This window comes from Quercus suber, unplaced genomic scaffold, assembly GCF_002906115.3.
Source record: "Quercus suber isolate HL8 unplaced genomic scaffold, Cork oak 2.0 scaffold_432, whole genome shotgun sequence".
Lineage (NCBI taxonomy): Eukaryota > Viridiplantae > Streptophyta > Magnoliopsida > Fagales > Fagaceae > Quercus > Quercus suber.
This window is the reverse complement of record NW_027069883.1, coordinates 228,738-242,224: the sequence shown is the minus strand read 5'-3', so window position 1 is coordinate 242,224 and position 13,487 is coordinate 228,738. Positions and strand designations below refer to the sequence as shown.

The following is a 13,487-nucleotide window of genomic DNA, read 5'->3' as shown; positions in this document are numbered from 1 at the left end:
TGTTAAGTTTGGTCTATACCAATTTTTTTTTATACTTTGGCCCCCCTCATTTCCAAATCTTGGTTCTGTCCCTGCGGTAATGAAGAGAGACAGAGAGAGAGCATCCAGTGGTGAGGAAAGGAGAGTCTTTTGGGTGGTTGGAATGTGGAATTGTAAGAGTTTTGGGAAAAAATGATGATAAAGACACTCTAAATTTTAGAGTATAATGCTTATAAATTGATGTATCACCAATCATAATGAAGTAATTCAAAATTTCATCAATTAAATTGTTGAAATCCGCAAATTACTTTTATGGACACATTAATTTGTAAACTTAAAATTTGTAGTTGCTTTAGTAGGAAAAGTTGAATTTAGATTCTAAAGAACGGCGATAATAAAAGTTAGTAAAAGACTAAAAGTTAAGGGTAAAAGTTAGAAACTGATTTGCTGGGAAGAGAATGAAAAAGACTAGGGAAAGGAATTGGAATTTGGGGAAGAGGCCTGCCCCGGGGGTGGGGGAGCATCACTTTAAAAAACAGAGTTGGGATCTTAGTTTTACCCACTATTAGAGGATTATATAATTTTTGGGAGGGTCATGGCCCCATGTACAATTTATTTCTGCCTATGGGAATGATTGTGTGGGACTTCAATTCTTTAATTTGTGAAAGTTGATGTAGTATGTTGGTATTGAACTATTGAAGTGTGTAAACTATGAGTTTTGCACTATAATTTATTGTTTTTGGAGTGAATAAAGGAGAAAATTATTGGGTATTTTCACAATAAAGTGACACAATAAAGTGACACAATACTCTTTGCTCTCACATTTATTGTAGATTATACTATAATTATAATTAGAAAAATCTTCCAAAAATGTTTAAAAAAAAATCGTGCTACAAAAACATCTAATAATTACTCAAAGAAAAGAAGTGGCAGAGACAATTTTGCATTGAATTGTGGAGGCATTATTGACTTCATTTCTCTTTCACCATCCATCACCTGTATACATCATTTTCCATAACATTTCGACATCATTTCAACCACGAGAAATTATAAGATCCATATGGTGGACAAGTGATATGGTCCACCATTCCACTAAAAAATTGCCATTTGTTTAAAATTGTTAGTTAGAAATTTTTTTTAAACAGAAATTAATTATTGACTCAGCAATTTTAAACAAGTGAAAATTTTTTAGTGAAATGATAGACAAGTGACGTGGTCCACCAGAAGGCTATAATTTCTCACCACCATCCACCACCTGTATACATCATTTTCCATAACATTTCGACATCATTTCAACCACACAATATTGAAGGCAGAAAAAGGAAAAGAAAGTGCGACAAAAAGCGAAAGAATAAGGAATGGTGTCTTTAATTTGTAGTATTTACGCGTGAAGTTATAAACCGCGCGTACACAGTGACAGCGGAAATTGAAAAGGTAATCTATTTAGGCACACCCCAAAATGCGAACAACAAATGAATGAATTCACATTCAAAAAATAAGAGAAACAAAGCAACTTGCAAGTTGCCACTCACCTAATTAAACTAATTAAATGAACCAATAACCTATGTGTTGACTGTGCAAGAAAACTAAAGAATGACTCCCATATGTTTAGTCAGAAAGTACAAAGCAATCCTCTCTTCTATCTATGAGCTTCCCAACCAACTTAGAAGACGAGAATGTAACTCTCAGATTCTTGCAATAAACGAGCATTGATCTTTCCATTCTAGGCCAATTTCCATAAGTAAATGTTGTTGTAACAGGCATCCTCACGTCAAAACAAATCACACCCCCGCTTAAATTCTGACCCAAGTTCTCCAAGTCATTTTTCCTCACATAACGACTCAAATTGGAGTCCAACTCGGCCTTAACACTAGTTTGATTCGACTTCTCCAGAAACAGAAGCCGAGATGCCTCTGAGTTCTGAGAAAGACGGGTTCTCCTATAATTCACACGGATATCGAAAATTTCAACATAATAGTCTACTTTCTTGTTGGGGTTTCTCACAGTGACTTGGATATCATATTTCCCCCTTATTTGTGAGCCGGAAACAGTGAAATTAGAGACCGTGAAAGAGTCGACTTCGAAGTCTGGAGGTAGTGGTTTAAGAATAAGCCATGCAATGTAGATCACAAGGGTAATTGTGACGAAAAAAGAGAGCAGCACAAAGATCAAACGGCGAAGGAAGTTGTGATAAGCAGAATCCTCGGAGGTTGAGGGCTGAGTTGAATAGCTGTTGGGGGACACCATAGAGTATGTTGGTTGTTGTGTTATAGCTCATAGACAGTACTAACGGCTAAAGCTGCTGATGTTGTCTCTCTCTCTCTCTCTCTCTTTCTGTGACAGATAATTCAGTTATGGAAATCAATGAAATAATGGATGAGAAAGAGAGGGAACGATAGCAAGCTTTTTATATGCAATGTAACGCGTAAAGTGTTTTCCGTATTTTTGCTATCACTATTAGTTTACGCGTGCCAATTCTTCTAAATGGGAAGCTCTTAGCCAATAGATACATTACACACATACTTCCTATGAGATTCCTATAAGTAACTTCCCGTGAGATTCCTATGAGTAACTTCCCGTGAGATTCCTTTTATAGTTAAAAACAGAAACCTGCTAAAAAAAACAGGAACCTTCTAATGTTCAGTCACCTCACCGCGTAGGCACTGTTGTAATAACCAGCAGCCAAGAGTGACTAATCAAAAAGTAATAATAAATTAATAATAATGCACCTTAAAGTGCGCATAAAAATGACATACAACAGAGTTTAAAAGGATTTTGACAACGACATACACTCAAAACTAAAAAAGGGAATCCATCCACTATAGTGTATGATCTGATTATAGTTGAACAAAGCTACATACAAACGTGTTTGATTTGAATTGAGACTTAAATCAATTGTAGTAATGATGGGGGCGAAAGCAACATCACAGAAGCAAAAACTAATTGACTTATAAATGGCACCCAAATTTCGTAGTAGATGACCCTGGTTGACTCGCCAGAGTCTTTGCCATCAATTTCTTGCACAGGCACATTTTAGAAAATTAATTCCTAAATCAGCAACAGTACAATACATTCTGATCTGAGCTTGGAATCATATTTAAATTAGATAAAGTACGAGATCAAAATTTTGTTCTTCATTTATGTATACAAGATGGTTTTGTTTAGCATGTCATAATTCACAGCCAAAGTCCAAGTTTTTATAATCAAACCATGCAAGTCAGCCTGCTCAGCTGCTCTGCCACACTTATCATTGAAATCTCAAACAAACATTCCATTATATAACACACATCCTGGCTGAACTGGGCAATTAAGGAAAAGAGGAGTAATCAAGACAAAGTCAAAAGGGACAGATGGCTTCTCAACAGTATATGATTTAACTCATCAACATCTATACATAAATGATCATGAACCTGGCCAATGTGGATGGTAAATGCACCAGCAACAGAATATTTAGAGTAATATAGCTAAAATCTGAATTTGATGTGCTATATACAGATGAAGCAACAAATGCAAAATCCGGGAAAACATTTGTTGAGTTGAAAAAGATGGGACAATTGAATGCTAGAAAGGGCATCCAACAAAGGTCCCAAGGAGTTTATATTCACAATCAAATCTACATAAAGGGTAAATAATCTTATATTCAGATCATGAATTTGTCTCCAGAATTAAGTTAGTGTCATATACTCATGATTCTCATTCAAAAAAAGAAAAGGAAAACTCCTTTATTCTCTTCCAACTTTGACATATCCCTTAAGAGATAGAGAAAATTGAAATATATCCAGAATGCCTCTTTTTGAAGCCGTTTCTAAACAATTACCTTGTTGCTGATAAATGTTCCAGGGTCAATGGCCTTTTATACAAGTATCATAGGGATTTTCACTTAAATTAGTAAAGAAAAGTCAAAAATTCGAGAAGCAAATATAATCAGCATGCAAAATCCCAATTGCAGCTCTTAAGAAATCTCCAATCCTCACTTGAAAGTTGAAAATAACTAAACACTCTAATTTCATTTCACCAAACTTCCCCTCTTCCTTAAAGAGATTTTGGCTGCGTTTGTTTTAGATGAAAACCACTTCCGGAAATGCTTTTCTGTAATTTCGAGTGTTTGGTTGTGCATGGAAAATCAATTTTCCGGAAATCTTTTTTAGTTGACCGTGAGTCAAAGGTGAAGAATTTCCGTTTTTATTTTCACTTCAAATACCCTTTTCCGGAAAACAGAGAGAAAGAGAGCACGAAGAGAGAGAGAGAGAAAGAGAGAGAGAGAGCATGAACCGCCGCTCCAAGCCCAGAGCCCATCGCCGGCGACCTTCGACCCACGAACCCATGAACCCAGAGCCTTCGACCTTCGACCCAGACCCAGACCCATCGCTACGAACCCACGAACGCATCGCGTCAGTGAGACCCAGCGAGTCGCACCACGTCGCGCCAATCGAACCTAGTCGCCTCACCGCAACGATTTGATCGGATTTGATGATTTTTTTTTTCTTTGGTTTTGTTTCTTTTATGGCTTTTGATTGCTGGAGTTTGCTGCCGAGGGTTGAAATGGAGTTTTGGTGGTGTGTGGTGTTGGGATTTTGCTGTGATTTTAAAATTTTTTGTAATAAAATTTGTTTGGATGTTGAGAAAATAGGTGAGAAAATGTGAAAAATGTGTAGGAAAATAATATTTTCAGAATAGAAACAAACACATGAAAATATTTTCTACAACAATTTTCATAATACAACCAAACACTTGAAAATATTTTCCTTTTTCAAAAAATAGCATTTTCGAAAAATATCTATTTTCCGGAAAATATTTTACAGGAACCAAATACAGCATTTATACACAAAACACCTAGAAGGGAAGGACAATTTTTAAATAATATATACACATTCACATGTTAGATCATTTGGAATTAGGGCTGAAAATGAGTCAAATATTAAAGGTTCAAAATTGGTTCATTTAATTTTATCAAGCTTATTACCAAATTAAATTACATGTTCAAGTTTGGTTTAATCTTATTCATGAACTACTAGATTAACTTATTCTTTTCATAAATATAGTAAACAACACAACTAAAATTTTTTACTGCTTCACAAATCTATGTTAAAAATTAATAACTAAATTATCATTGAAATTATATTGTTTAAGTTAATTAAATTAAATGATTTTCATTTATGAACTAATAAAAATTAGATCCATCAACCTTGCATGTTAAAAATTATAAATAATTTTTTCAATGAAATGAACTATTTATGTTATCAATGAATTAGAAATGACAATTTTATATATTGTGAACTTATTTACAAACTTATACAATCAAATATTGTCTATATAAGTATATTTTTATACATGTGTACATGTCAACACATCTATATTCAAATTGAGCCTCATACTTACAAGTTTGTTCACGAATATATTATTATGTTTGAATTTTAACTCATTTGATAGGAAAGCTTAAACTTGAGCTTGACTTGTCTACTAAATAAACAGGCATAAACAAGCTTTTTTCCCAAGCCGAACCCGAGCTATTCATTTAGAGCTTGTTTGGAATTCACTCTCAGTTAGATTTTCAAAATTAAGTACCAAGAGCTCTAGTATACAAAAGTATCAGGGTAAATTTGGCTAAAAATGATTGTAGAATGAAGCTGACTTCAATCTTAACTAAAACATTAATTTCTGAATAATATAAAAAATCCATTTCCAAATTACACCTAAACATTTACTTTTTGGTTCTCCAATTTCTCCAACCATTGATCATTATGTTTTGTCAACCAAGACCATTAATTACAATGCCTTGAATTACAACTGATAAAAAAAAAAAAAAAAACAATGCCTTGAATTACATAGACCACAAGCTAAAGCATATATATGTATATTTGACTTGAAGACAATGTTATTAACTTGTATGATCACTATGTACAACAAAAGAAGGCATTGAAAGAATTGGATAATAAGGAACCCCCCCTCCCCCCCAAAAAAAAAAGAAAAAAAAAAAAGGTAAAAGTCCTGTAAAGAATTGGATAAAAAGGAACCCCCCCTCCCCCCCAAAAAAAAAAGAAAAAAAAAAAAGGTAAAAGTCCTGCATGTTCTCTTTAAATTCAAATCGAGCTTGAATGTGCAAAAAGCATAAAAAAGAGCTAAGAACTATGAGAGCAATTACATAAAGCATCATATCAGAGCAAGCTTACCACAGATTTGATACATCATGAACTCCGCCCACTGTCCTCAATCATCATTCCTTTAAGACTTTTTGCTAACCAAATAGCTGTTTCCCTTGGGGAGACCTTGTCTTTTCCGAAAGGCTTCAAAACAACTGCGAGCTCCTCCAATCTATTATGCTGCAGCAACTCTGCAGACAATTCTAGTAGCCCTTCAAGTGCATCTGCCCTTTGCCTGAAAGACTTAACATCCAAGATTTCCTTTGCTGGTGTTTCCTCTTCGGTCACAGGGGGGTTGGGCTTCGTTGGCTCTAGGGTATCAGATTTCAGAACTGAAGGAACAGCATCTCTCACATCCACTTCCTTGAGACCAGAGTTCTCAGAAACATTTGTATTCAAACTCAAGGCTTCAGTGCCACTTGATGATTTAAAAGTTGCAGAAGCAGTCGCGTTTCTCATCTCTATTTCATCCCTCACTACATTTATCAGCTTATTAACATCCATATTCTGAACCCCCATCTCTACTGTTTCCAGTACTGGCTGCTCGCTTCCAACACGGAAACTACTATGCCGTATAACATGTATGACATCATCAAAAACTGGGGAAAGATGGGTGGTAGTTGGCTTTTCAATTGTTGGATTTTGCAAAATGGTTCCTTTATCCAGCTGCAAACTCTTTTGGCTTGATGAAGGGGGAGACACAACTGAAGGGGTAGTCTCTGCTACTGATGATAAAAGTTCCCTTACAGTGAACTTGTCATCTCCAATGGATGTAGATGTAAGTTTTGACTGTATAACTGTATCATGCCTACTACTTGGCCTGCTTACAGGGGTATCATCTTTACAAACAAATCTTTCTTCAGAGCTTAGGACTGGGAGTTCTTGAACCACACTTGAACTCAATTTCTCGATAACAGGAGTGGTATTCTGAAGATCTATGATGTCCCCTGAGGTTTGGACCAAGCACATTACAGATTTTTTATCATGTCCATGGTTTTCCCCAGCCATATTTTCAGACATCTCAGAATGCACATGCAACTGGGAAGCAGGTGAGCAGCTGGCTGGATGTGATTCTATACATTCAGTATGAGTGATCTCATGATTAGGGAGTGTCTGTTCTTTCATGTCAATCAAGGGAATTTCTGCATCATCACAAAGCTCAAATCCTTGAATTGACACTGAAGATGACAATGAATTGCTACAATCTGTTGGCATTCCTTTTGAACCCCTTTCTTGAGCCTTTAGTGGCTCCTGTATAATGTGCCTAGAAACATGTGTTGAACAACTTTTAGGTACTGCATGAGTCTTTTCAGCCTCATGGGGAATTTCACTTGGCCCTACCTTCACAGAACTGCTCACTGCATTTGGAACATCAAGCTCCACTTGCTTCATCCGTACCGGAAATGGCGGTCGTCTGACCAAACTAGGAGGGGTTCTTTGCCTTGACTTAGTAGGAGGTCCATCTTCAACAACTTGTTTTACAGGACCAGATGGAGGAGTCAAGTCATGTCCGGGTTTTGTTTTAGGTGAGGAGTCAATAACAGGTAACTGCAGAGGTAAATCACAATCTATCTTTGATTAGTTCAATTCATGTGACGAAACCATAACAGAGAATATAAATCGCAGTTGTACCTGATGCTTTAAAGAATGAGATCCCTGAATCCGCTTTGCAAAATCAAAGGATGCCTTTGCTGGTGTATCTGCATTGGACTTGAAACCAGGAGCAACAGCACTAGGTTTGGGCACTTTAGGCAATGCTTCTGCATTTGTTCTTTGGGTCAATGCAGCTACAGTCTTTGTTCGATTGCCCCTCATTGGAGAACTATTTTCTCTAACTTTCCCTTCTTTTAATGCCATCATTATATGCCTAATGGTTTTTGGATGCCTTGATTCAATATTGGATTGCTGTTCATGATGAGAGGGTTTCATCACCTCTTGCACATCATTTTTGACAGTGCATGTGTTAGGCCCATGTTCTTCTTCACTAAGAAGGAGCTTCTCAGAGACATCTTCATCATCAATCGAAGCCAAATCTGTGTCAGTGCCCTTATTATTGCAGTTAGAGACCATTTCCGGAATGTATTTTTCACTAGAAAGCAAACTATCTTTGTCACTGCTAGAACTAGCACTGTTTTGGCTTTCAGCCATATTTCTCCGAGAATTACGACCACCAGAGATAGGCTTCTCTGGGGAACATGCTGTTGGAGAGCTGAAAGATGGGCGATACTGATCAACATAAGGCTGCAAATATGGGTGCTTCAAAATCTCGGACGCCTGACCAAGGTACACACCCAAAATGTTTAGATGAAGTACTGCTAATGAAATAGTTTTATTTTGACACAGCAAATTTAGCATGGAAGCTTACATTTGGCCGATGCTCAGGGTTTTTCCTCAGCATGCCCTTTATAAGTGTTTTCCTGTTTGTGAAATTCAAAAGAAACTGTTTATAATGCTTTACAGTGCCCAATATTTAATAGCATATGATGAAGTATGTGAAATTGAGTACATGACACAATAAGCGGAAATCAAGTCACCCAATTTACTAAAGAACTTTAGTCAAATGTTGGTTAACCCCCCACCTCCTCTTCTCACTTCTCTCTCTCTCTCTCTCTCTCTCTCTCACACACACACACACACACACACACACACACCCACACCCACACACCATAGATAGCCCTGACTCTTCTCTTTGTCTCTCATCAGAGAGCTTTTAGTTTTAATCACCAATGCCAGTGACTGCCACTCTCTCTTTGACCAGCAATATATACTTGTTTGACACCAGCGATTTCTATGCCCATCTCTAACCCCTTAAAATGTTGGTCAATCCCCAAAATATGGATTAGCTTAACAGAAATCTCACAGAAATGGGAGAGAAGGTTTGTAATAACAAATAAGCTTAATAGATTACAGTATATATTGTAAAAGGATAACGGAGGCAGAATCTAAGTTGTTTATATAATATATGATTTGAACATTGCATAGATGGCCACACCCAATATTGAAGAAAATGGACGACCACTCACCAACCAAATTTTTTTAAGTAATTGAGTTACTAGGCTCAACAAAATCCACTATATCATAATGAGATCACATAAGTTTTCAAAATCCATCTACCATAAACGTGTATGAGAGGTGTAAGTTGAGAACCTAGACATTTATATCTTAATAACACTTGCAATCTATATATATACACACACTCAATCTACCAGGTCCCATCACCTCCTAGGCTCCAGAACAGGGGCCTGAAGGCACAGTGAGGCAAAGCAAGAGCATAGTCACTATCTTATAAAAAATGCAATCTAACCTGCTATGAAAGACACTTAGGCTCCAGTGGTGGGGCCTGTACGTGCAGCCAGGCAAAGTAATTGCCTACTCACTGCACAGACCCAAAGTAACACATTGAATGCTCATGTAATTATGATGATGTTGCATATAATCAAAATTCAAGTGTAATAAGTTTAAAAACAGCAGACTGGAACTTACAAGGACGGGGAATAGCAGGATGGCAAAGGGCCAATAGAGGAACGATTTATCTTGCTAATTAATCCTGCCATATCCTGAAATCAGATGTATAATGCCAACATCAAACATCTAATAACAATAATTAAAATGAAGCAAGTTAGTGAAAATAGGTCCTCATAAACTAAAGATAATTATTTATAGAAGCCTTTCAAAAGAGTGAAAAGCACATAAGATCATATGTTACACTGTTGAGCACTTCCAAAAGTGATAAAATTTAATTAGATGAAATAAATGCAAAACAGTTCATAAATTAAAGCATTGTTTTTTTTTTTTTCAAAACATAAAATATTCAGAATGCAAAGGCCAGTTTTCTTCTGACCAAATCCTTCTCCCATAAACAAGGGTTGGAGGGTGAAGTTATGGAGCCCTCCCCATACAGGTCGATGAGTTGTATTTTTTAATCAAAAAGAAGTATAATACATACATTATATATACACATAATCATAATGTATGTATCGATTTGTGAAGAAAGCAAAGGCTGGGTAAAACATGGACAGACATGTCTAACATCTACAGTTAGTCAGAGTAAAGTCAGTAAATAGCAGTTCAGATGGTTTGCCAACTATATGATTCTGTGAAAAGCTTCCCAAAAAAAAAAAAAAAAAAACATTTTAAGAAGGGAGGGGGGGGGGGGGTAATTGCTGAAAAAAGGTTTTATTGTGATTCTGACTGTTAGGAATTTCGGTTGACAATTTCTCATTCTGGAGCACTTCTACAAACTATTTTCATGATATTCCATTGTATTGCTCATTCAAACACAATTTACCAATATATGAAACAAATCAAAGAGCATGACAAGGTTCAATTTACTTAAACAAAAGGAAATTGTAGTCAAACTGCAATTGGTGACTCCGGTAGTAGAAATTATATAGTAAGTTCTTGTAAAGTTGAAGTATTGCATCAAAAGAGACATCTTATCATAATCTAGATGTTAAAAAAAAGTCTTAACCAACGAAAACTATTCCTATAAAATATCAAAATACAAGAAATATAATTCAGTCAAAGGACTTACAAAAGCCTTAAAAGCAGGACGATGAGCAGACATCTCATACATACAGCAACCTGGTCAACAATGTACAATTTTTTTGATAGGTGTCAACAATGTACAATTTAAGGTGTAGCACAACAAGACTTAAGAACATCACTGGAATAGGATATAAAACACATACCTAGAGACCAAATATCAGATTTAAAACCATAAGGAATATCTGCCAGCAGTTCAGGACACATGTAATTGGGAGTTCCAACTACCTGCAAAAGAAGGTATAGAACATTAACTAATGCCACAGAGAAAACACAAACATTAACAATTCCTTTTACTTTTGTTCTATTACCATGTTGCTGTAGTATCATATAGGAGGTGAATAACTTTGAATTTACATTTACAGAATGAGCATCAGGACAAAGTTATATGGATGTTCACAAAATAGGAACCTATGAATAAGTTTTCAATAGAGAAGCTATGAATGAGAAAATTTTAATATATTTATGTAGCAATTTTAAGCCATCTTCAGGTAGAGTTATTTTGGACAAACAACTTAAACTTTTCAATTTCTAACCTTGATAAAAAGGTAATTGAAATTTAAGATAAAGCGTCCTTGTCATTTATCAACCTCTAAAACTGTATAGAGCTATGTAAGATTCAATTAAAGCTATCAAAATTTATAAAAATCATAATTTTATTGAAATGGCTTTGCCTTAGCTTTAGGTAGGCCTGTCAGTTATAACATTACTTTGATAAATGATGCACAGATAAGTAAATAGTTTTACTTCTAGACTTGTTTAGTTTATGAATGGCCTTGATCATTATGTTATAGCCTGGTGTCAAACGTAAACATCGAGTTTCCCATCCCAAACTTTTGCATATGAAAAAACGAAATTTCCATATAAAGTACACATACCGAAGAGGCCAAGTCATCTGCCTTCAGTGTTTTAGCAAGTCCAAAATCCCCTATACAGAAACAAAACACAATAAGAAGGAACATCAGTATAAGTAACAGAACTAAATCGTAAATCAGTATCAAATTTATCACAACACAATAACAACATAGACAAACTAACCAAGACGAATATCCTGATCTTTGGTTAGAAAGATGTTCGAACACTGCCAAGAGAGCAACAAACAAATTAGCCTTTACAACGATGACATCCATCAGGGAGAAAAAGAAAAGCGACCAGCTTGTACACATACTTTTAGATCACGATGTAGGACGAAATTTGAATGTAGATATTCGACTGCCAGTAGTAGTTGCGTGAACCACTTGCAGAGTTTCTGAGCAATGTTCACAATTATCAACCCAAAGATATTGAATTCTAATATGAACATAAAAAATTTAAAAAAAAAAAAAAAAAAAAAATCTATTTGACAAGAAAAACTACCTCTTCTGGAAAATAAACCCCATTGGACTTTTTCATTAATTCGGCCCTGTTAACAATTCAAGCAAAAGAAAAAAAAAATGTGAGATATTGCATGTAAATGACAGAAATCAAAACCTTCTATTTGAGGTTTGTAAATAAATATCAGAGAAGAAACTCACATGTCTCCACCTTCACAGTATCCAGTGACAATACAAACATAGCAACCCTACATTATTACAAAACATGGACTTTCTAATTCAGGAAAAAAAAATAAATACAGAACAATTTTGATCATATAATCAAGACTACACAAAATAGTCCTCACCTTCTCGACCCACGCCTCCTTAAATTCGACAATGTAAGGGTGTTGAATTCGCGCAATTAGTGCCATCTACAGTTACTCACCAAAATTCGCAAAATTAAAGCAATTATCCACGCCAAAATTGCTGCACAAAACAGAATTGAAGCTACCTCTTGATGAGCAGATCTTCTGCAACGCTCGGTTTGCCTAGCTAGCCGGATCTTCTTCAACACGTACCTGAAACCAAGAAAAAAAAAAGAGATTCACGGATTTCAATTCAGTCTATGGAAAATGTATATTTACACAGAGCACTGAGATTGATAGTGAGAGAGATAGAGAGGCATTACTTCTTCTTCTCGGCCTTGTGGTGGACGAGAATGGCGGCTCCGAAAGCACCGCGACCGATCTGCTCCATGATCTCGTACTGATCCATGCGTGACTCCATCGGAAATCGAATCTATTCCTTCCAAAAAAAGCGATCTTATATTTTCCTCAGCTTTCACCCCATTTTCCTTTTCCAACACTTTTTACATGAATTCCTTTTTGCTCATATGACTGGATTTGTTAGAATAGCAACCACCGACAATTGTGTTTCCCTCAAATTTTCTTCTACTTCAAATTCAATTCAGTTTTCAAGATTTCTTTTTCTTTAATTTCATTCTCAAAATAATAGCCAGCAACGAGCTCGGAAAAAATCTTGTACGAATGCTTCACTGTACCAGCCTTGCTGTTCACTCTACTCTGTTTTTGCTTAGAAACAATAAAAAAGAAAGAAATACACTTCTACTCCTTTCCTTTTTTTGTTTTATTTTTATTATTATTTTTTAAAATTTATATATTTATATCTGAAATCATGAGAAAGGAGGTGGTTATTTTAACTGGCAAGTATGGTTAGCGGTTAACCAGGATCTCAAACTAAAATCTTCAACTATGCCACTACTCTCTCTCTCTCTCTCTCTACACTATGCTCTCGCTCTCATTTCATGCCGACAGTCCCAGCTGGTATGCTCATTTATTTTTGTACACAGTCTCTCTCTCTCATTATTATTTTTATACTCATGGGAACCTTATGCCAAGTTTTCTAAAGAGTAAATGCCTAGCCAAAAAAACTGGTAGCATAGCTGTAACCATAAAAACTTAGGCTCTCTCACACAATCTCTCTCTCTCTCTCTCTCTCTCTCTCTCTT

At 35.8% G+C, this 13,487-nt stretch overlaps 2 protein-coding genes across 2 annotated transcripts; both read right to left on the bottom strand.

The window, feature by feature from the left end:
- Nucleotides 1–1,587: 1,587 nt before the first annotated feature.
- On the bottom strand, nucleotides 1,588–2,226 carry LOC112029843 (uncharacterized). Its single transcript, XM_024062520.2, has one exon. It carries the CDS (start codon nucleotides 2,224–2,226, stop codon nucleotides 1,588–1,590), a length of 639 nt encoding a protein of 212 aa, XP_023918288.2.
- Nucleotides 2,227–6,026: 3,800 nt separating this feature from the next.
- LOC112029840 (serine/threonine-protein kinase Nek5) lies at nucleotides 6,027–13,286 on the bottom strand. The gene is made up of 14 exons (XM_024062516.2): nucleotides 12,648–13,286; nucleotides 12,471–12,537; nucleotides 12,325–12,390; nucleotides 12,179–12,225; nucleotides 12,021–12,066; nucleotides 11,833–11,913; nucleotides 11,703–11,745; nucleotides 11,543–11,592; nucleotides 10,811–10,892; nucleotides 10,654–10,703; nucleotides 9,603–9,676; nucleotides 8,485–8,536; nucleotides 7,752–8,393; nucleotides 6,027–7,667 (listed from the first exon to the last, which is right to left on the bottom strand). The coding sequence occupies exons 1-14, from the start codon at nucleotides 12,743–12,745 to the stop codon at nucleotides 6,165–6,167; spliced, it is 2,901 nt and encodes a 966-aa protein (XP_023918284.2). The 5' UTR covers nucleotides 12,746–13,286; the 3' UTR covers nucleotides 6,027–6,164.
- Nucleotides 13,287–13,487: the final 201 nt, after the last annotated feature.